Source organism: Mixophyes fleayi, chromosome 5 (genome assembly GCF_038048845.1).
Source record: "Mixophyes fleayi isolate aMixFle1 chromosome 5, aMixFle1.hap1, whole genome shotgun sequence".
NCBI lineage: Eukaryota > Metazoa > Chordata > Amphibia > Anura > Limnodynastidae > Mixophyes > Mixophyes fleayi.
Window position 1 is genome coordinate 277097700 of NC_134406.1, and position 24006 is coordinate 277121705.

General features: G+C 44.5%; 2 protein-coding genes across 8 annotated transcripts in view; one reads left to right on the plus strand and one right to left on the minus strand.

Moving 5' to 3' along the window:
- The window catches only part of LOC142159385 (uncharacterized), a 53805-nt gene extending 33147 nt beyond the window's left edge, over nucleotides 1–20658 (minus strand). The window contains exon 1 of the mRNA XM_075214238.1: nucleotides 20596–20658. The gene's annotated coding sequence lies outside the window, so the exon portion shown is untranslated. The remainder of the gene's footprint in view (nucleotides 1–20595) is intronic.
- The window catches only part of LOC142159421 (uncharacterized), a 29913-nt gene extending 5907 nt beyond the window's left edge, over nucleotides 1–24006 (plus strand). For 2 of the 7 annotated variants that reach the window (XR_012692955.1, XR_012692950.1), the window contains 6 exons: nucleotides 2141–2257; nucleotides 3109–3183; nucleotides 9534–9644; nucleotides 17310–17464; nucleotides 22847–22972; nucleotides 23057–24006. Coding sequence is in view for 1 of the 7 variants with exons in the window: in XM_075214303.1 (XP_075070404.1) it covers nucleotides 2141–2257; nucleotides 3109–3183; nucleotides 9534–9644; nucleotides 22847–22972; nucleotides 23057–23062 (435 nt within the window). In the remaining 6 variants the exon portion in view is untranslated. The remainder of the gene's footprint in view (nucleotides 1–2140; nucleotides 2258–3108; nucleotides 3184–9533; nucleotides 9645–17309; nucleotides 17465–22846; nucleotides 22973–23056) is intronic. The other 5 variants (XR_012692953.1, XR_012692951.1, XR_012692952.1 and 2 more) reach the window with 5 other exon arrangements.

The following is a 24006-nucleotide window of genomic DNA, read 5'->3' on the forward strand; positions in this document are numbered from 1 at the left end:
TTGCTATGAGTTACAGCACCAGATCTCAGAAGTTTCTCCAACACCTGCCCTAAATGTTTCAGATGGTCCTCTCAGGAATTACTGAAAATGGCAATGTCATCCAAGTAAGCCTGAGCAAAGTCCTTACACCCCTACAGCAGGTAATCCACCACCCACTGGAAGGTGGCTGGCGCGTTCTTCATCCCACATGGCATGGACTTAAACTTGAATAGGCCAAATGACGTGATGAACACAGACCATTCTTGAGCCTCTGGGGTCAGTGGTATCTGCCAATACCCCTTGCTCATGTCAAATGTTGAAATATACTTTGCTTCAGCTAACTCGTCTAACAGAGCGTCAATGTGGGGCAGGGGATAGTCATCAGACATTGTCACCGCGTTTAACCAGCTGTAATCTACGCTAAAACCACGTTGTCTTGTCCTTCTTGGGAACCAATACAATGGAGGATGACCAGGGACTGTAAGATGTCTGGCTCACACCTAGCTCAAGCATCTCCTACACCTCCCTATATATAGTCTCCTTGGCACCTGGACCCGTTAAGCGGGTAGCATAATTTACCTATGTTCACCAGTGTTCACATGGTGCATCAGGATGGAAGCCTGGACTAACCTGAGTCACAAGGGCTGCAACACTGTCTCAAGCTGCTCCCTCTTGCGTGCACTCAACCGCTTATCCCAGCCCACACTTACCTTTGGGATCCGTGTGGAGGTCAGGTAGTGGATCACTTACTGGTTCCTCAGTTGGCAAGCAGCAAACCGCTGCTACCAGCTCCACATGTTTGTGGTTTGCCTCTAGCATATTCGCATGGTAGGTCCACTGCCGACTACCATTACTATCCACATAGGTGATGTTACTTAGGTGTTTTGAGACCATGTACGGTCCAGCCCAGGCAGCCTGGAGTTTGTTCTGATATTTGGGCACCAGAACAAGTACCTTCTGCCCAACGTTAAAAACTCTGGTGCATGCGCCCTGATCATACCAAGTCTTCTGCTTGGTCAATACTTCTGCTAGGTTAGCTTGCATGAGCCCCATGAGATTCTCTAACCCCTGAGCTTGATCACATACTCCACCAGAGTGGCGTTGTCCCCATCTCAAGACTCTCGGGAACAGAAGGTCCCCTGAGGCCATATAGTAATTAGAAGGAAGATAAACCAGTAGACTACTGTGGCACCTCCCAATAAGCAAACAGGAGGTACGGGAGGTAGCATTCCCAGTCCCCCCCCTCTGAAGTTACAACTGCCTGTAGTGTGTGCTTCAGAGTTCTGTTGAACCACTTGCACAGTCTGTTAGTCTGGTATGTACTGTGGAATGGTTTGAGGCTTCAGTGTAATTTTGGTGGCAGCTTCAAACCAGCTTAACTGCCTCTGATTTAGTCAAAATCTCCACAGAACTGTTACAGGTTTTTTTTATTCCTGCTTCTGATTGGCTAGTTAGCTCAGACTCGCTGTATGAGATATCTCGTCGTTCAGAACAGAAGAGGAGCTACTGACTTATAAATTACTGTAGCAATCATTATTTATTGATTGGACACAAAATTAAGTTATAATTAACTTATGGGGACAATTTTTATTTTTCATTTTATTAAGGTAACAACATTGTTGTATTATCAAATTTTGGGCAATATGAATACATAATTACATTAAGGGGAAAAAATATCTGATTGCTAAAAGGGGCAATAATTATTTATGATGGGGCAACACTTATTGTTTCATGATGGGGGAACCATTTATGTTACACACATATGGCACTAAGTATTGCCCCAAATTATAATATTACAATAATATTGCCCCTTTAATAACATAAAAAGTGAAATACCCCTATAAATAAATTATACATTTATTTTGTGTCCTTAATCAATAAATAATGATTGCAACAATAATTCATAAGTCTATAGAGGCTCCTCTATTGCTCTGAATGCAGTGGGAGCAATCTGGCGATTCTCCAGCTGTTTGTCAAATCACTGCTTAGTAAATCTGATGGTTTGTATTTTTATTGTGTTAAAAATTGGGATGGAGCTCTGTAAAATGTGATTTACTGGCTGTTTGACCTTCAGGATTTTTAAAATCACCGGAAAAAACACTAAACACTGGTGGCTTCATCAAACTACCATTTAGTAAATGTAGCCCTTTTTCTCTTTCAGGGAGAGGTCAAAACTGCGAGGAACAAGAGGACGACGGCCAAGGGCAGCACCAGAACCAGAGTCCCCAAGCTGCCCGGTGTTTTCTCCGCTGTAGCCCGACCGCCTCGCAACAGACGGGTCAGTAGTGACGCATGTGGAGGAGAGTTATGAAAACTGTGCAAAAAAAGTTTTGTAGTTCACAGCGACAAATCAGTTTGTAATACAGTGTGGAAAATATACCTACAACAGAAGATAGGCTCACAGGTCAGATATGTCCAAAGATTTGTACCACTTCTGCATTCCGCTAATGATGTGACTATAGCCTGGTAGTATCTGTTGCAAAATAATGTGGACCCTCATTGTAAATACTGGGGGATGGGCAGCCATCAGAACCAGAGCTTCAGTGAGTCTGGCCTCCATAATCATCGTAATGCAGATGACCCTCTAGGTGACCTTGGTAGTTTGCCCCCTCTCTTTCGATGGTGAGGGGTGACTGGGTCACTAAGGTCTTACCACCTCCTATGCATGGGCATTGTTCACCTGTCAAGACACAAGACACTGGCCACTGTCTGGCATCGGTCGCCCTGCACAGTAGCAAAGTACAGATTTAAATGCAGGTGACACTCCCACCTGGTCCTTAGAGAAGGAGGCCACTTCAGGTGCTCTGTTTGATCCGTCTCACTGCAGACATAACCCTAATAATGATAAATTTACCCCCTAGAATGTCTGGGAGGCTCCAGAATATTGGGGAGTCTTCTTGGATCCCGGTGGAGGTGGGGCTTAATAACGTGATTTGAAGCATCAGTCACGATGACGCGGAGGGGAGGTAATTAAAGTTAGCACATATGATGCCATTGGTTAATTTTTTGTGCCATAACCGTTGTGTGAGAATATTGCTACACATTGAAGGTACTGACCTTAATATTGATGAAGAAAGTATTATTTTATTCAATGATATCTGTCTAAATAACCCAAATTGTCGGTTATAGGCTCTTCAGAATATAAAGCCTACAAGGAAACCTCGTCCTGGAGTTTATGGACCCTTACGAGAGCTGTCAAGACGGGTAGGTGGCATCTAATATTAATGAGGGGTATTAATATGCAGATGATAATAATATACAGATGTAGTAATTAATACAATAAGAACATACTTCACAACATGATCCTGGAAGTAATCAGGACAATTTGACCTCCGTGGACAAAAAGGGGCATGGTCGCATCATGTCGGGGGTGTCTCAAATCCCCGTGCGTAAACCTAGCATTTCGAGGCCTCCCCCAACCCTCCTCTGCTCCCCTAAAACCTTTGACATGTAGCAAACCAACGGTGAACATGACACCCAATCACCACGGTGATACCCCCCAACTGAATGCCAGGACAGTCAGGGCCGTCTTTCCCATTGGGCACAATGGGCAGGTACCCGGTGGCCCTGCAGCCCAGGGGGGCCCGTCGGAGGACAAAAAAAAAACCTGAAAAAAAAGAAGAAGAAAAACTTACCTTGCGGTCAGCTGGCGATCCGGCTCCCTCCCTGGTCTCCTCCTCCGTGCGGCGCTCGCAGTGCATGTGTGGCGGGACGTCATCACGCCCGCCCGATGTCCATTGCGGGTTTTTTTTGTGCTGCCTCCGATGGGCCCCCCTGGGCTGCAGGGCCCATATATATAGTCACTTTTTTTTTTATACATATATATATATATGTATATATATATATATATATATATGTATATAGGGGCCCTGGTGCACTGCTTTGCCTGGGGGTCCAAAATGTTGTTAAGAGGGCCCCGAGGACAGTGGGATAGTCCCCAGAAATCTTGACTGTCCCATTAAATAGGCATGGAACGCTGTGCTGTCACAGAGACCATGGGAGGTCTTGGAGTATGTTACTATAGTTGTATAAAATAAAAAAACACGCATGGCCATCAAGCTTAACCCTTCATCTTCAAAAATACTTGTGGATCCAGAGGAAAGTAAAAACCCCAATACAGAGGGTATAACATTCCTGTACTATTATTGTGTGTATTAATGTCCGTCAGGCTACGGAGCTATCAGGCATTATCAGAACAGACGGGTGGAAATGTTGGTTAGAAGGAGAGGACTGGTCCGACACATAGGTGTTTGGCTGGTACTTTTTGTCAGTGGTTATTGACAGTGTTGTAGAAGTGGGAAGGGTGAGAGGGTAAATGGAAGAAATACGCCCCATACCTACCTAGTCCAGATTTCCGCACATTTGTCTCAACTAGCAGGAAGTTGGGCGCTATGTCCCATCTCACCCTGACAAATTGAGACATGACCATAGTGACCGAGTGCCTCTGGTGTGAGCAGAAATTCAAGGGTGTTTTTAGGGAAGGGGACTGGGGTGACCTAGCACTTCGGAATAGTGGGCTGTGCCTTCCTATGTGACGTTACCATGCCCAATTTTTGTGTGCTTGCCGGGTTGTGCTAAATTTGTCCTGATTACCTCTGGGACAAGGTTGGGGGTTTTCTATGCACAGCAAAGAGGAGTAATTGTAATTAGGGGTGTAGTGTCAGTCTGTCCTGTCCAGCGGCAGAACTACCATTGGTGTGACAGGTGCCGTGCACCGGGGCCCATGGACATGGCAGATGCAGAGGATCGGGGGTCCCAGTTCACTCCTCCCTGCACCGAGGCCCACATCTCGTTAGTTCCGCCTCTGGTACTGTCATTATGTATCCTAGTGGTGTCAGTTTATCTGTCTATCCTGTCAGTGTGTCTGTCTGTCTGGTGTGTCTCCCAGGCCTGTCTATGTATCTGTCTCCATCCTGTCATTATGTATCCCAGTGGTGTCAGTTTATCTGTCTGTCCTGTCAGTGTGTCTGTCTGGTGTGTCTCCCAGGTCTGTCTATGTATCTGTCTCCATCTTGCCATTAGCTCCAGCACAAGCTATATTACCTTTATGATACAGAGTGGCCATCTACCAACAAATACTGTATGTGTGTCTCTTTTGTGTTACGTTAATCACATTTTGTTTTAATAACTAATATATAATATATTGACTATCATTCGATATGTGTAAATTTACCTTGAGGGTGGGAGATTATATTAATATAATGCATTTATAGCTTACATTGTATTTCAATTGTCTTGGAGTGTTACTTTATGTTGGATGCAATTAACAATATTTGCTGTAAGGGCTGAAACACACCAGGTAACCGTCAAACAGCATTTTACCTGTCGTGGACACAGCTACAACTGTTATTATGGAGATATTTGGTCTGTACGGTAAATGTATCTTCCATATTCTATACACCGTTCCTTCACACTATACATTTCTGTGTGCGGTTGGGTCAGCCCATTGTAAGGACTGGTCTTCAGTGGAACTTTTCAGTTCACGTTGACCTCTCTCTTCCCCAGTGAGAAGGTCCTCACTTGTCCGAAGTCTGGCACATTGTAAGCACAGTGGGACTGTACCACAGAGACGAAGATAACATTACTCTGCTATGGAAGGGCCATGCGTGTTATAGTCTAATTGCACAATGATATACCACATAGTTCTGTTGTGTATCTGCTGTGTTAATATTGGGTTCTGTGTGGGCCTCTGGGAAATTCCTCTATTGCTCTGTGGGTTTATTTTATTGCACATTTCTCTGCATTTCCTTACAACAACCAGCTGGTTCCTGAGAGCCGACATCTGGATCCCTCACCGCATCCAGTAAACAGCCCGGAAAGATAGAATGAGTGACAGATTGCGTGTTTATTGTGTGAGTCTGAGGCTTACATTAATGGGAAGGAAATAAGAAATAAACACTGTTACAGGATGGACCGCCTATGACACCCTGTCTGTTGTTGCTGGGAACCAGCTGGGCTCAATTTGCCGCCATTCCCTTTCATTATCCCAAATGCGCACTCTAACCACAGTAGGAGGGGCTTACGAATGCTGCCACCACTGGACTCCTTACCGGCATCCAGAACCGGGTTTCTTCTGGGTAACTGACGCTGAGAGTGTACCCAGTTACTGGCCGTTACTGGTGTAGCTGGGCTGGTACTCCTGACCTCTTCCTATGGATCAGGGTTGCTGTGGATGGATCCCCCCTAGCCTATCACACTGGCCAGAGCTGCTGGGTAGCGGCAGTGCGGTGGTACTGGATGCTGGGTCCAAACCTCAGAACAGTTGGGAACGGATAACATTTGGGTCTAATTTGAAGGTCACAGGATAGAGAAGTGATGTTTATTTGATCACAATGGTTGAATGTACCAGTCAGAAGGTCAGATGAAACAAGAAGAACAACTTTCAAAACAAAACAATGATTTTTATACAGATTTGGACACAGCCTCACAGGGTAAGCCAGGTCCGAGGTCTGAGCTATTTTTAATGTCAGGATGCAATATATTTACCCAAACATGAATTTACATGCAATGCAAATCTAACAATATTTACACTTATCTGTGATATCCTAAAATTTGCTGTGATTTCCTGCATCTTGTTTTAGACAAAGAGGAAATCTAACAGCAGTCTAATTAAACCTTCCTGTGCCTTCAGGTGCTGGACCCTCACACATCAAAAGGTCTAATTAACATGAGATTAACATGGGTCCTTTCTTCAGACAGTTGCAACATACACATTCCCAAAGAAAAGTTACAAAACCTCAAACAAGTAATTTCCCCACACCAAAATACACAAAAGACTTCCTCAACAAATGCTTATTGCTCAGCTATATACCTCAGAATTAATGCATTTCCTCTAGCAAAGTTAAAACAAAAAATCTAATTTCTTCTCCTGGTCGCAGAAATAAAGATGTTTCCATTACCAAATTATACACAATATCAAAAATAAGTACATTTGCAATTATATAAATAAGCGCCCTGCGCTATTTCCTTTAAATAAATTTATACCATAAGTTATTTATAAGTGATCCAGTCACAAACACATTAAGCTTTATTATTGAAATTCTGCTACAGACAGATCCCTCCTGGGGTACATCAGATGTGGTTGGATTTGGTGGGAATGATTCGCATTTACTGAAGACACAATTGGTACTCCTATGTCTGAAAGTTCCACCGATCCCTACGTTATATTACATCCACTGAGCAACAACATGACAGCCTCCTATGTTTGTTAACAAACACAAAACACGGAGAGAAGTTCTAACTAGAAAAATCACACACGTGGACAGGTCAGAGCCTCCCACATGTGTCTTCTGAAATACTCTGTGCTTTACTCTTTCAACTTTCTGAGTGATCTGATTGGCTATACCTATCTGCTTCAAAACTCATATATTCTTTATCTTCCTGTATACACTGTTGTATCAAAACACCGTTACCGTGTCTAAGATCAGTGATTCTGTGTAGTTATGCCCCCTCGATCCCATCCCCTCTCACCTCCTTCGCTCTCTTTCTCCTACTGCCTGCTCTTACCTAGCACACCTTTTCAACCTATCACTCTCCTCTGGTGTAGTACCCTCCTCTTTTAAACACGCTCTTATCTCTCCTATCCTCAAAAAACCCAATCTTGACCCCACCTCTCTTGCTAATTATCGCCCTATCTCTCTTCTCCCCTATGCCTCCAAACTACTTGAGCGGATTGTCTGCAGCCGCCTAACCAGGCACCTCATGGACAATTCCCTCCTTGACCCTCTCCAATCTGGCTACCGCCCCCTCCACTCTACCGAAACTGCCCTGGCTAAGGTTACTAATGATCTCCTATCAGCCAAATTCAAGGGTCACTTCTCCGTTCGCATCCTCCTTGACCTCTCTGCAGCCTTTGACACCGTGGACCACCCCCTCCTGCTGCAAACTCTTCTTTCTCTCTGCCTCTCTGGTTCTGTCCATGCCTGGTTCGTCTCATACCTCGCTAATCGCTCCTTCTCTGTATCCACGTCTGGTTCTTCCTCCTCCCCCCACCCTCTCCCCGTAGGAGTCCCGCAGGGCTCTGTTCTTGGCCCTCTACTCTTTTCGCTCTACACTTCCTCCCTTGGTGCTCTCATCTCCTCCTTCGGTCTTCAGTATCACCTTTATGCTGACGACATTCAACTCTATATCTCCTCTCCTGATCTTTCCTCCACCCTCCTCGCTCGGGTATCCAAATGCATCTCCGCCATCTCCTCCTGGATGTCCGAGCGCTTTCTCAAAATCAATATCTCTAAAACTGAACTCATTGTCTTTCCTCTGCCCAGACTCCCATCCCACCATGACCTCTCTATTGTCGTCAATAACACCACCATCTCCTCTGTCACCCAACTTCGCTGCCTGGGTGTCACCCCCGACTCTTTTCTCTCTTTTGCCCCCCACATTCATTCCCTTGCCCAAGCCTGTCGCTTCCAACTACGCAACATCGCCCGCATCCGTCCTTTTCTCTCTCAGGATGCCGCCAAATCTATCATCCATGCACTTATCATCTCCCGCCTCGATTATTGTAACCTCCTCCTCACTGGCCACCCCCACTTCCGTCTCTCCCCCCTCCGCTCTATACTCAATGCGGCCGCAAGACTCATCTTCCTCTCACGCCGCTCCTCCTCTGCCTCCCCTCTCTGCCTTGCCTTACACTGGCTCCCCTTCCCCTGCAGAATCCTTTTCAAACTCCTCACCACTACTTACAAGGATCTCTCCAACTCTACTGCCCCTTATATCTCTAACCTCCTCTCCATTCACACTCCTGCCCGCTCCCTGCGCTCGGCCAACGACCGCCGCCTCTCCTCCACTCTTATCACCTCTTCCCACTCCAGAATCCAAGACTTTTCCCGTGCAGCCCCCCTTCTCTGGAACGACCTCCCTCGTTCCATCCGTCTCTCTCCTACTCTGTGCTCCTTCAAACGTGCACTCAAAACTCACCTCTTCCTCAAAGCCTACCAACCATCTACTTAACCCCCATCTCTTCCCTTTTGCTCGTCCTCTCTTCTCTCCTCTTGCCTCAACTGGCTCCTCTTGTGCCTGGTCTGTTTACCCTCCCTTAGGATGTAAGCTCGTATGAGCAGGGCCCCCTCCCCTCCTGTCTCCATACCTGTTCTTCCGCTCCGTCTTTACTGCATATGACTGGCTGGAGTTTCTGAAGTATTGGTACTTTTTGTTCATTGTTCTGTATGGTTTTACCCTGTATAGTCTACTGTTAGTACTGTGTGCGGAGCTGCGGATACCTTGTGGCGCCTAACAAATAAATAATGATAATAATAATAATAATAATAATAATATAATTAGGGAACAGAACACGGATACTAAATCCAGACACACTGTGATTTCATTGTATAGTTTAATAATTCAGCCAAATTGCCCCAAAATCACTGTGTCCGGACACAACAAAATCGGTAAGGCCCTCTCGTAGGGCATCTATAGGGTTCCTACAGTCCCTGTAGGTCTGTCCTGTTATAGGTTAGCGGAGTCTGGGGAATTAACATTAAGCATTGGCTCAGTCCCCTGATACAATCTATCCCTGTTTCATCTCTGTAGCTGATCTGTTTTTTTATGTGCAGGATACAGAAGACGTTGAAAAACAAAATAAACGGCAAAAACATTTCAAAAAACGAGGACGAGGAGATAAGAGGAGAGGAAGGAAGAACGACGATAAAGGCTTCCGGCCCCAGGTAACGCTGCGCAATTCTGTGACTTTCTACTAAGCCCTAATATACCGCACACAATGTTTTCTAATATCTTCTGGCCAAATCCTATGAGGACATTGGGGCCTGGGTGTTATTACCAGCCCCTTGCAGTGATAAGATTCCTTCATCGGCGCCGATAATACTTGGCTGGAGCTGTAACAGTTAACTTAACGCTTCAATAGGACAACGTCTGTGGTTATGTATGAAACAAATGTAATTAGTTGAAAACAGATTTCAAAAAAGATAAAAACAAAATATTAAATGTTGTTGCACATAAATGCTTTCTTCGGAGATGTTGGGATTTTGGGTCATTTATGGCCCAACAATTTGGGGCTAATATGGTTTACATACATTTCGTGGTGCGTTTATGGACGGTTTTAGGGGTGAATTAATTGCGCTCCATTATTCCTGTAATGTAAAACACCCCTATATTCTGGACATAAGCAGAAACACAATGCTTAGCAATCTGTCTAATTATGTGGAATACAGGAGGCAGACAAGGAACTGTCTACAGGCTTCTGTATATTAAAATATAGGGAATGAAAGAGAGTCAGAGGGGATCTGTGTCCAAATCAGGGACAAATGGGGGTATGAAAATAATAATATAATATTACATATATGGGATAATGCACTCCTTACTGTAAATTATATAGATATTAGAAGTCATCGAGGAATTCTCTAACCTTAAACACAGGTCACAGAATTCCGAGGTGACTTCTAATGTTATCATTTACAGTAGGGAGTTGCATTGTTGCTTATAATAATTCCCCTGTCCCCCAACTTCGCTGCCTCAGTGTCATCCTCGACTCCTCTCTCTCCTTTGCCCCTCACATTCTCTCTCTTGCTAAATCCTGCCGCTTCCAGCTGCGTAACATCGCTCGCATCCGGCCTTTCCTCTCCCAAGATGCCACCAAATGTCTTATTCACTCTCTGATCATCTCCCGCTTGGACTACTGCAACCTTCTCCTCACTGGCCTCCCCCACTCTCATCTCGCTCCCCTTCGTTCTGCTCTTAACGCAGCTGCTAGGCTTATCTTCCTTTCTCGCCGCTCCTCTTCTGTCTCCCCCTCTACCAAGCCCTTCACTGGCTCCCCTTCCCCTACAGAATCCTGTTCAAGCTCTTCACTCTCACATACAAGGCCCTCGCCAACTCCACTGCTCCCTACATCTCCAACCTCATCTCTATTCTCGCTCCATCCCGCCCTCTCCGATCTGCCAATGACCGTCGCCTCTCCTCCCCTCTGATAACCTCCTCACACGCGTGAATCCAAGACTTCTCCCGCGCTGCCCCCCTCCACTGGAATAAGCTCCCTCCCTCCATCAGAACATCCCCTACTCTGTCCAGTTTCAAACGGGCTCTAAAAACCCACCTCTTTCTCAAAGCCTTCCAGTCTCCCACTTAACTTCCTACCTTTTTCCGCCTCCCTCCCCTCTTCCCCCTCCCCTGAATCTGCCTCCATTCCCCCTTCTCTCCCTCTCACCCCTGTGTCTCTCTGTCTGTCTACCCCTCCCCTTAGATTGTACGCTCCCTTGAGCAGGGCCATCTCTCCTCCTGTTTCCTGCACCTTTAACTCTGCTCTCCAGCTACCTTTCCCCCCACCCCTCTGGGGGTCTCCCCGTCATCCGCGCCCTTCCTCTTGGGCTCCGGCGCCTGCTGGTCTTCCCTCCCCCCTCTCTCTAGCTGTGCTTTGAGCTTACTCAGTTACTGTGCTTATTGTTTACTGTACCGTGCCGTCCCACCTTGTATTGTACTTGTTTGTCCCTGTACGGCGCTACCGACACTGCGCCTTATAAATAAAAATTAATAATAAAATAATAATAATAATAATAATAATAATAATACACAAGTTTTATTAAAGAACTCAAAAATTATGGCAAAAATCTGTGTAACAAACTTTTCCTACCAAGGATCATACAGAGAATAGGGGTCATCAGTTTGGCAATGGAGAAAAAACGGTTTCATCAACAGCATAGGAAGGGTTCTTTACTGTAAGAGTGGTAGATCTGTGGAAAGCTTATCACATGAGGGGTGATGGACAATTCACTAACAGAATGTGAAATTTGGATTGATAGAACAATTTCTGTAGACAGTGCTTTTTTTGTAAGAAAAAAGGTGCCGGAACTCACATCACATAGTCAGTCACTGTACACACACCCATACACGTCAGTTGTTTCTCGAAACATAACGGTCACCGCCCGCAGTAAGCTCTCAGCGCGCGACCACGCGACCAATCACAAGCTGAGCAGCGCCACAAGCCGAGCAGTGCCATCACAACCAGCGAGGATGAAGTACGCATGCATTGGACTCAACACGCAAGCAGCCGCATGCACCGTATTAATGATTTTGCTACGCTCAACAGGGCAATTCAAATCCACGTGGACCAAACATCAAATGTTCAAAAGTTACTTTTAAAACTTGGAAAATCCATTGAAAAAAGGTGCCGGAACTCAGTTCCAGTGAGTTCTATGACATAAAAAGCTCTGTCTGTAGCTATAAGTGGTAGAGGACATTATCGGGGCGATTGATGCAGAGCCGTAACTTAGAATTCTAGCGCCTGGGGCGAGAAAGACAAATGCCGCCCTCCTAGCCCTCAATTTTAACCAAATGAACCTAAAATATTCCTAAATTGCGCCCCCCTTCAGCGTTGCGCCCTAGGCGGTCGCCCCTGTCGCACAGCCCTAGTTACGGCCCTGGATTGATGGAATTAATCCAATTGCCTTTTTTGGGGTCAGGAAGGAATAACCCCCCCATGAGGCTGCCCCGGAAACTGTCACACCGGGGGAGGGGGGGGGGTGTTTTCCTTCTTCTGGGTGAATATGATCAGAATTTATGAAAGGTTCAATGGATCTGTTTCTTTTTTTCAGCCTCATTGATTATACAATAACTTTGAAATCAGCTACACATAATATATTACACATAGAGTAAGATATAATATATTACACATACAGTAACACATAATATATTACACATACAGTAACACATAATATATTACACATAGAGTAACACATAATATATTACACATACAGTAACACATAATATATTACACATACAGTAACACATAATATATTACACATACAGTAACACATAATATATTACACATAGAGTAACACATAATATATTGCACATACAGTAACACATAATATATTACACATACAGTAACACATAATATATTACACATAGAGTAACACATAATATATTACACATAGAGTAACACATAATATATTACACATAGAGTAACACATAATATATTACACATAGAGTAACACATAATATATTGCACATAGAGTAACACATAATATATTGCACATAGAGTAACACATAATATATTGCACATAGAGTAACACATAATATATTGCACATACAGTAACACATAATATATTACACATAGAGTAACACATAATATATTACACATAGAGTAACACATAATATATTACACATAGAGTAACACATAATATATTACACATAGAGTAACACATAATATATTACACATAGAGTAACACATAATATATTACACATAGAGCAACACATAATATATTACACATACAGTAACACATAATATATTACACATAGAGTAACACATAATATATTGCACATAGAGTAACACATAATATATTACACATAGAGTAACACATAATTTATTACACATAGAGTAACACATAATATATTACACATACAGTAACACATAATATATTACACATACAGTAACACATAATATATTACACATACAGTAACACATAATATATTACACATAGAGCAACACATAATATATTACACATACAGTAACACATAATATATTACACATAGAGTAACACATAATATATTACACATACAGTAACACATAATATATTACACATAGAGTAACACATAATATATTACACATAAGGTAACACATAATATATTACACAGAGTAACACATAATATATTACACATACAGTAACACATAATATATTACACATAGAGTAACACATAATATATTACACATACAGTAACACATAATATATTACACATACAGTAACACATAATATATTACACATACAGTACGGGATCGGGGACAGATAGATCTCACACTATTGGCAAATGTTATAAAGTTTAGCACAATAATCCAGAAACAAATTATTTAAGTGGTTTCACAAGAAAAAAGGGTTAAGTGATGACAGAATTAATACCAGGTTCTCACTAGGAGTCTCCCCAGCTGTCCCTAATGCTTCCCCCCTATGACCCCCGAACATGTCAACCTGGACTCTTGTACTTCAGGGTCGTACAACTCATTGTACTGATTGGGTGTGTAGAATGCACTCGGTACAGTGACTGGTGCGGCCTCATCTACAATACTGTGTCCGGTTCTGGAGGCCGTATCTCCAGAAGGATATAAATAGAGTGTGGAGCAGTGAATGGAAAGGGGGGATATGATTGAAACTTTCACATATATCCAGTGTTATAACAAGATACAGGAGGGAAACAGTCTACAAAGGAAGAGAAGTATTAGAACACGAGGACATGTACTGACACTGGGGGGAAGAGAAGTATTAGAACACGAGGACATGTACTGACACTGGGGGGAAGAGAAGTATTAGAACACGAGGACATGCACTGACACTGGGGGGAAGAGAAGTATTAGAACACAAGGACATGTACTGACACTGGGGGGGAAGAGAAGTATTAGAACACGAGGACATGTACTGACACTGGGGGGAAGAGAAGTATTAGAACACAAGGACATGTACTGACACTGGGGGGGAAGAGAAGTATTAGAACACGAGGAGATGTACTGACACTGGGGGGAAGAGAAGTATTAGAACACAAGGACATGTACTGACACTGGGGGGGAAGAGAAGTATTAGAACACGAGGACATGTACTGACACTGGGGGGAAGAGAATTATTAGAACACGAGGACATGTACTGACACTGGGGGAAAGAGAAGTATTAGAACACGAGGACATGTACTGACACTGGGGGGAAGAGAAGTATTAGAACACGAGGACATGTACTGACACTGGGGGGAAGAGAAGTATTAGAACACGAGGACATGTACTGACACTGGGGGAAGAGAAGTATTAGAACACGAGGACATGTACTGACACTGGGGGGGAAGAGAAGTATTAGAACACAAGGACATGTACTGACACTGGGGGGGAAGAGAAGTATTAGAACACGAGGACATGTACTGACACTGGGGGAAGAGAAGTATTAGAACACGAGGACATGTACTGACACTGGGGGGAAGAGAAGTATTAGAACACGAGGACATGTACTGACACTGGGGGGAAGAGAAGTATTAGGACACGAGGACATGTACTGACACTGGGGGGAAGAGAAGTATTAGGACACGAGGACATGTACTGACACTGGGGGGAAGAGAAGTATTAGGACACGAGGACATGTACTGACACTGGGGGGAAGAGAAGTATTAGGACACGAGGACATGTACTGACACTGGGGGGAAGAGAAGTATTAGAACACGAGGACATGTACTGACACTGGGGGGAAGAGAAGTATTAGAACACGAGGACATGTACTGACACTGGGGGGAAGAGAAGTATTAGGACACGAGGACATGTACTGACACTGGGGGGAAGAGAAGTATTAGAACACGAGGACATGTACTGACACTGGGGGGAAGAGAAGTATTAGAACACGAGGACATGCACTGACACTGGGGGGAAGAGAAGTATTAGAACACAAGGACATGTACTGACACTGGGGGGGAAGAGAAGTATTAGAACACAAGGACATGTACTGACACTGGGGGGAAGAGAAGTATTAGAACACGAGGACATGTACTGACACTGGGGGGGAAGAGAAGTATTAGAACACGAGGACATGCACTGACACTGGGGGGAAGAGAAGTATTAGAACACAAGGACATGTACTGACACTGGGGGGGAAGAGAAGTATTAGAACACGAGGACATGTACTGACACTGGGGGGAAGAGAAGTATTAGAACACAAGGACATGTACTGACACTGGGGGGGAAGAGAAGTATTAGAACACGAGGACATGTACTGACACTGGGGGGAAGAGAAGTATTAGAACACGAGGACATGTACTGACACTGGGGGGAAGAGAAGTATTAGAACACGAGGACATGCACTGACACTGGGGGGAAGAGAAGTATTAGAACACGAGGACATGCACTGACACTGGGGGGGAAGAGAAGTATTAGAACACGAGGACATGTACTGACACTGGGGGGAAGAGAAGTATTAGAACACGAGGACATGTACTGACACTGGGGGGAAGAGAAGTATTAGAACACGAGGACATGTACTGACACTGGGGGGAAGAGAAGTATTAGAACACGAGGACATGTACTGACACTGGGGGGAAGAGAAGTATTAGAACACGAGGACATGTACTGACACTGGGGGGAAGAGAAGTATTAGAACACAAGGACATGTACTGACACTGGGGGGAAGAGAAGTATTAGAACATAAGGACATGTACTGACACTGGGGGGGAAGAGAAGTATTAGAACACGAGGACATGTACTGACACTGGGGGGAAGAGAAGTATTAGAACACGAGGACATGTACTGACACTGGGGGGAAGAGAAGTATTAGAACACGAGGACATGCACTGACACTGGGGGGAAGAGAAGTATTAGAACACGAGGACATGCACTGACACTGGGGGGGAAGAGAAGTATTAGAACACGAGGACATGTACTGACACTGGGGGAAGAGAAGTATTAGAACACGAGGACATGCACTGACACTGGGGGGAAGAGAAGTATTAGAACACGAGGACATGTACTGACACTGGGGGAAGAGAAGTATTAGAACACGAGGACATGCACTGACACTGGGGGGAAGAGAAGTATTAGGACACGAGGACATGTACTGACACTGGGGGGAAGAGAAGTATTAGGACACGAGGACATGTACTGACACTGGGGGGAAGAGAAGTATTAGAACATGAGGACATGTACTGACACTGGGGGGGGAAGAGAAGTATTAGAACACGAGGACATGCACTGACACTGGGGGGAAGAGAAGTATTAGAACACAAGGACATGTACTGACACTGGGGGGAAGAGAAGTATTAGAACACGAGGACATGCACTGACACTGGGGGGAAGAGAAGTATTAGAACACAAGGACATGTACTGACACTGGGGGGGAAGAGAAGTATTAGAACACGAGGACATGTACTGACACTGGGGGGAAGAGAAGTATTAGAACACGAGGACATGCACTGACACTGGGGGGAAGAGAAGTATTAGGACACAAGGACATGTACTGACACTGGTGGGAAGGAGGGTCAGAGGAAAAATTACTTAACATAAAGGGTAGTGGATACGTGGAATAGCCTCCCATCAGAGGTGGTAGAGGATAATACAGTAGAGCAATTTAAACATGCTTAGGATAGACATAAGGATATAGTTACAAAGAACCAAGGATCGAATAGGGTTTGAGGTTGTAAAGCGCTACGGATTCTGCTGGCGCTATATAAATAAATGTTGATGATGATGATGATGATGTTACCATAGGTTATAAAATGGGCAGACAAGAAGGGCCAAGGGACTCTTATCTGCCTTTAAACTCTATGTTTCTATGGTTCAGCCCGTGTGTGCCCAGCATAACTCTGTTGTGTAAGTAACTGTGGTTTTACTTCATCCCAAATACCTACATTTGTCTATAACACAGGTGGAGTTATCAGAGACGAGGAGGGATGACGACGGCCACAGGCACCACCGCCACAGAGATCACATATCATTTAGGAAACAAGCCTCTGGGTTGTATAGTCCTCTTGGCTCACCAGGGCTGGTAAAGGAGACAGAAGACACAAGGGAGACACGAAGGTAACAGCCCAAATGTACAGCTCAAAAATGCCCATCAGTCAGGATACAGGATGTTCTTCATTTCAGTAGATACCCTAGATATGGACTTCATATCAGATCTGTCGCCCTGTGCCTAGAGGTACGGCAACTGTGCTTAGCTTCAGATAGATGTATATCTGCGGTGCTTAGCTTCAGATTGATGTATAGTAGTGGTATCTAGATTCAGACAGACATTGTGAGGATACCGGGTTAATGCTTAACTTTTTTGCCGCATCAACAGCTTGGTTTTCCCAGGGCCACACCTCAGGGGCGGATCAAGAACTTAATTGTACCGGGGGCGACTTGGGGGGGGGGGGGGGGGGGGGATTTAGCCCCGCCCCCTTTTGACAACTAAGTCTGCCGACTTGTGTCAATCAGAGCAGTTGGGCAGAACTCTCTCCCTAACTCTCTCTGCCGAACGGACCTGCACATAGTGTGCAGCCGCCGGCAGCAAGCCCCTGCTGGTGGGGGGGCGATCGCCCCGATCTCCGTCCCCTGGATCCGCCACTGCCACACCTGGTACCTCTCTGGGTACAGAAATCACTTACACAAGTAACTGGATAAACTAAGCGCACTCATGTAGATAACAACACACACAATAGCAATTACACCACTTTACACAAATAAGTAAACCCAAGTCAGCACTGTCCCATGTATAAGACTCCTCTTACCAGGGAGCAGCTTTATTTTATACCCCTCTGGTTTCCACAGTGTATGGCTGCCCCCATGAAGGTTGCTTAGATTGCAGAGTCCCTCTGGACTGGACTGTCAATTGTTCTCCATCCTCCTGCAGTGTTCCTGGAAGTCAGCTTTGCTGAGATGTTAAACAATGGGATCCCACTTGTCCAAACAATGAAGCATGATCACACCTGTATCTGGGTGCCGTGTGTCTGTCGAAATAATCCAACAGCATTTCTATGATCACGACCCTTTGTACGAGCAATTGTAAAATTATAAATTGCAAGGCCAAGCACCACCTGAGCAATTGTCCATTGTTCCCAGCGTTCCAGTGCAGCCAGTTGAGTGGATTATGGTCAGTTGCCAGTATCAACATGGTGGGACTATATGAGAGTGCTGAGGTCGGGGTCACTGCTCATCCAACACCTCCCCCATCTACCTGGGCTGGGTGCCAGTCAGCTGTACCCTTACCTCTACCCCTACGTCTCACTTGGGATCGGTTTCGGGGTGGTCCGTGGGTAGACAACAGATGGCCATAGCTCCTATTATTATTATTATCATCATTTATTTGTTAGGCGCCACAAGGTATCCGCAGCGCCGCACACAGTACAAACAGTAGACTATACAGGGTGAAACCATACAGAACAATGAACAAAAAGTACCAATACTTCAGAAACTCCGGCTAGTCATATGCAGTAAAGACGGAGCAGAAGAACAGGTATGGAGACAGGAGGGGAGGGGGCCCTGCTCATACGAGCTTACATCCTAAGGGAGGGTAAACAGACCAGGCACAAGAGGAGCCAGTTGAGGCAAGAGGAGAGAAGGGAGGACAAGCTAAAGGGAAGAGATGGGGGTTAAGTAGATGGTTGGTAGGTCCTACCTCACATTCCAGGTACTTCTTGACCAGGTTAAAGTGGTAGTTTTTAAGTGGTTTGTCTGAGCTAAGTCAACTGTGTTGTCCGATTCCTCAGCCTCTGCACCACCTTATAGGGTCCAAAGCAGGTGGGCTGTAATTTATGCTTTGTAGCTGGGACTAGCACCCTCATCCTCACCTGTTCTCTGCACCCTATAAGTCGAAGCGGTTAAGCACCATTAAGTACTTCAGTCGCTTCTGTAACGGTTCCATATATTTCAGTACAGGTGTCTCAGGGACTCTAAATGGTCCCTCCCAACTCACAAGGACTAACTACTGTGGTCCTCGTACCCATCCGCCATACGTCAACTCGCACAGGGAGAACGTGGTTCATTCCTGCAGCACTTCTCATATGCAAAATATCTGCTGCAGAGATCTCTCCCAATCTCCCCAATCCAAGTCTACAAATGTTTGCAGAAATTTCTTTAGGGTCCCATGAAACCTATGGCCAGCCGATTGACTTGGGGTGGAGTGATGATCAACATCCGTACCCCAAATTTTTGTCATAAAATCTCCATTAGTTCCCCCTGATCACCTCCTGCGGGAAACCTACCCACCTAAAGATGACCATTAATGCCTGTGCTACATGATCAGCATCTGTGGATTCTAGAGCCACTGCCTCAGGGTACCGGGTGGCAAAATCTACCGGGATAAACCGTTGCCCCGTATGGCTGAGCTCAGCTATGTCTGTCCCTGCTGATGGGACTTCTGGCTGGTCGGCTGTGTTACCGGTTAGGAATACATCTGTCCGTTGGGCCTCCTTAAATTCTGCTCAAACAACCTCCTGTATCTGGGCATGTAGAGCCACCCTGATATAACCAGGGTGAAATCATGGCCCCACCTGATCACCACTTCCTGTGAAACAAGGCCGACCACTAATGGAGACATCCCGCAGGAATAATGCTGAGGTGTTGTGACCTACAGTGCTCATCATCATCAGATATTTATATATGTGACAATAACTCATTATAGCGGCAACAATGAAGAACAGTTATAGCAATAATATAACACATATAAGACATTCTTTAACATTATCAGGGTCATTTGATGTTTAGAAAAAAGAGGATGTTGTCGCACTAGTTAGATACACCAACTACACATCTCTTTATACATTTTATCGGTATTATATTCTCAACATTTCTAGGTATATGCAGGGCTGCCAAGAGGAATTCAGGGCCCCGGTACAACAAATTCATGGGGCCCCCTCATAGTCGAGTAAGCTTAAAAAAAAAAAATCGGGGGTGTGGTCATACATTTGGGGGCGTGTCAATGCGCCATTGGGGCGTGGCTAGCACATCAAAATCACTAGGTCCTGAATTCACCAGAGCGTGACATATGTCCCAGCACTCCTGACATTCAAGACATCTAGCACCACAGTATAGTGTAGTATAGAAAGAATGCAGTGTGTACAGAAAGAGTTCAGTCTTGGCCTGCACCTTACATTGGGCACAACACTCACCAAAAATTGCCATTGTCCCTACTAGAATCACAACATTTCACACACTCTCCTGCTCTCTCCTACCTGTTCTTCTCACTTTCACCACCTGTGGCTGCTGGTTTCTTTAGTTGCGGCTTGTCCGGATCCTGGAATGTTGGAGGACCTATTTTGAAAAAAAAAATGGATACATTTAGAAAATTACAGCCAGGCCCGGCGTTAAATCAATAGCACCCACGATTAATAATTAGGCCTTCCTCCAGCCCCAACATTAAAATAATAGTATTCACATTTAATAAATAAACCTATTTCCCTTCATGCAAACAGCCCCAGCAATACCTATTTCCTGCAATCATCACTGTCATTAAATAATTCATACTCACATTTAATAAATAGACCTCATTCTCCCAAAACTCACCCCAACATTCAATAGCCCCCAAACCACCCCATCTTAAATTAATAGTCCCCACTATTAAATTGCCTCACCATCACCCTACAAACAAAATAGCGCCCATTATTAGCCACCACCTACCTCACACTCAATACATTGCCACAAGCCCCCTGTGCCATCACATACACAATACTGTGCCCCTTCATCACAACTACACTGTGCCCCCTTATGCTCACACTGCGCCCTAAATGCTGCTTTCCCCCCTTTTGTATTCACTCTGTGCCTCTCTCCCTTTTTTTATTCTGTCCCTCTCTCCCCCTTTTTTTTTACTCTGTGCCTCTCTCCCCTTTTTTTTTCCTCTGTGCCTCTCTCCCCCTATTTTTCCCCCCTCTGTGCCTCTCTCCCCCTTTTTTTTCCTCTGTGCCTCTCTCCCCCTTTCCCCCCCCCCTCTGTGCCTCTCTCCCCTTTTTTTTTCCTCTGTGCCTCTCTCCCCCTTTTTTTTCCCTCTGTGCCTCTCTCCCCCCCTTTTTTTCCCCTCTGTGCCTCTCTCCCCTTTTTTTTTCCTCTGTGCCTCTCTCCCCCTTTTTTTCCCCTCTGTGCCTCTCTCCCCCTTTTTTTTTTTCCCTCTGTGCCTCTCTCCCCCTTTTCCCCCCCTCTGTGCCTCTCTCCCCCTTTTTCCCCCCTCTGTGCCTCTCTCCCCCCTTTTTTTCCCCCTCTGTGCCTCTCTTCCCCTTTTTGGCCCTGGGTATATGTTGCCATCATTCTTGTATTGAGGTGCTACCATTCAGTAACCAAATAATCAGAAGTACACAAAAAAGAGAATAAAAGACATAGATCTTATAGGTGCACGGTGTAGTTTTGGGGTCTCTTATTTTAAATGCACATGTACCAAGTAATTGGAATAAAACATAACTTTTATTAGTAAAAAATAAAAAGTTTGATTCTAAAAAGCAGCGAAATATAAATGTGAGAAAGTGAAAATAAAGTGTTTTAAAACTTGCCGTGAATGACTCTTATCCCTCACTTATATGTAATAACACAACACCTTATCTTAAATAATCAGCTTAGGGGGAGTCAACCTCCAAATAAGCAAAACTTTACATAAATCTGTTGATATTCCAGTGATATTGTCCCAGATCAGTAATTGCTGGAAAAAATATATTTGTTCAAATTGATTATAATCCTTTTCTGATATTGTTGTTACAGCAGAATGTCAGTCACACTGTTAATTATATCCGTTTGGCTTCAGATCCAGCTGACATGACAAGTTGTTAGCTGTATAAATCATAATAAAGCTACTATTGTTTAGTTCTCCTATCATAATGCTGTTCGAAATAAACAAATAGTATCCACAAGATGCAGTTAGATAATCAGAGCTTAGTTCTTAAGCAGGTTGTTGAGACAAAAGTCTTAGGGGTATATTTACTAAACTGCGGGTTTAAAAAAGTGGAGATGTTGCCTATAGCGACCAATCAGATTCTAGCTGTAATTTTGTAGAATGCACTAAATAAATGACAGCTAGAATCTGATTGGTTGCTATAGGCAACATCTCCATTTTTTTCAAACCCGCAGTTTAGTAAATATACCCCTTAGTCTTGTTTCAGAAGGATGAATAAACATTCAGTGACAGGGAGTTAATTACTAACTACCTGTCATGTTTTCTTGCTTGGGGTTGGGAAAGTATCCTACCAAAAGCTGATAAGGTGCTAATTCAAACGTTTTGCTCTTAAGCTTTGTCAAGGCAAATAGTCGTATAGCTGTGGTACTTATTTTCAGATAGACATATGGCTGCGGTGCTTAGATTCGGATATGTAACTCAGTAAGACACCTGGTAGCTGATTTTCTAAGAAACAGAATTGTATCCAGTATAGATACCTTGTATCTTCTCACAGCAATTAGTAATGTTCAGACAACATATACAGATAGAGAACAATGTCTTTAACACAGGTGGAGGTACCAGAGACAATGAGGGACAACAGGGGCCACCACCGAGAGGACAAACCTCACAAGAAGCATCGCCCTGGGGTGTTTACTTCTCTGATAAAGGACGGAAAGCAGCCGGATGACCTAAAGGTAACGTCCGAAAGTGCTCAACAGCCTGGTACCTGGACCCAGTGATGTGGAATAATCTATATCTCTGTATTTTCTTCATTACAGGAGTAGACATCATGAACATGAACTTACGGATGGACCTGTTGCCCTGTGCCCAAAGATACGGCAGCTGTGCTTAGCTTCAGATAGACGTATAGCTGCGGTGCTTAGATTCAGATAGACGTATAGCTGCGGTGCTTAGATTCAGATAAACGTATAGCTGCAGTGCTTAGCTTCAGATAGACGTATAGCTGAGGTGCTTAGATTCAGATAGACGTATAGCTGCGGTGCTTAGGTTCAGATAGACATATAGCTGTTCAGATAGACGTATAGCTGCGGTGCTTAGATTCAGATAGACGTATAGCTGCGGTGGTTAGATTCAGATAGACGTATAGCTGAGGTGCTTAGATTCAGATAGACGTATAGCTGCGGTGCTTAGATTCAGATAAACGTATAGCTGCAGTGCTTAGCTTCAGATAGACGTATAGCTGCGGTGCTTAGGTTCAGATAGACATATAGCTGTTCAGATAGACGTATAGCTGCGGTGCTTAGATTCAGATAGACGTATAGCTGCGGTGCTTAGATTCAGATAGACGTATAGCTGCGGTGCTTAGGTTCAGATAGACGTATAGCTGCGGTGCTTAGATTCAGATAGACGTATAGCTGCGGTGCTTAGATTCAGATAGACGTATAGCTGTGGTGCTTAGATTCAGATAGACGTATAGCTGCAGTGCTTAGATTCAGATAGACCTATAGCTGCGGTGCTTAGATTCAGATAGACGTACAGCTGCGGTGCTTAGATTCAGATAGACGTATAGCTGCGGTGCTTAGATTCAGATAGACGTATAGCTGCGGTGCTTAGATTCAGATAGACGTATAGCTGCGGTGCTTAGATTCAGACAGACGTATAGCTGCGGTGCTTAGATTCAGATAGACGTATAGCTGCGGTGCTTAGGTTACATATACTGCATTTTTCATGCAATTCACTGACTAATACATGAATCATGGCAATGAAA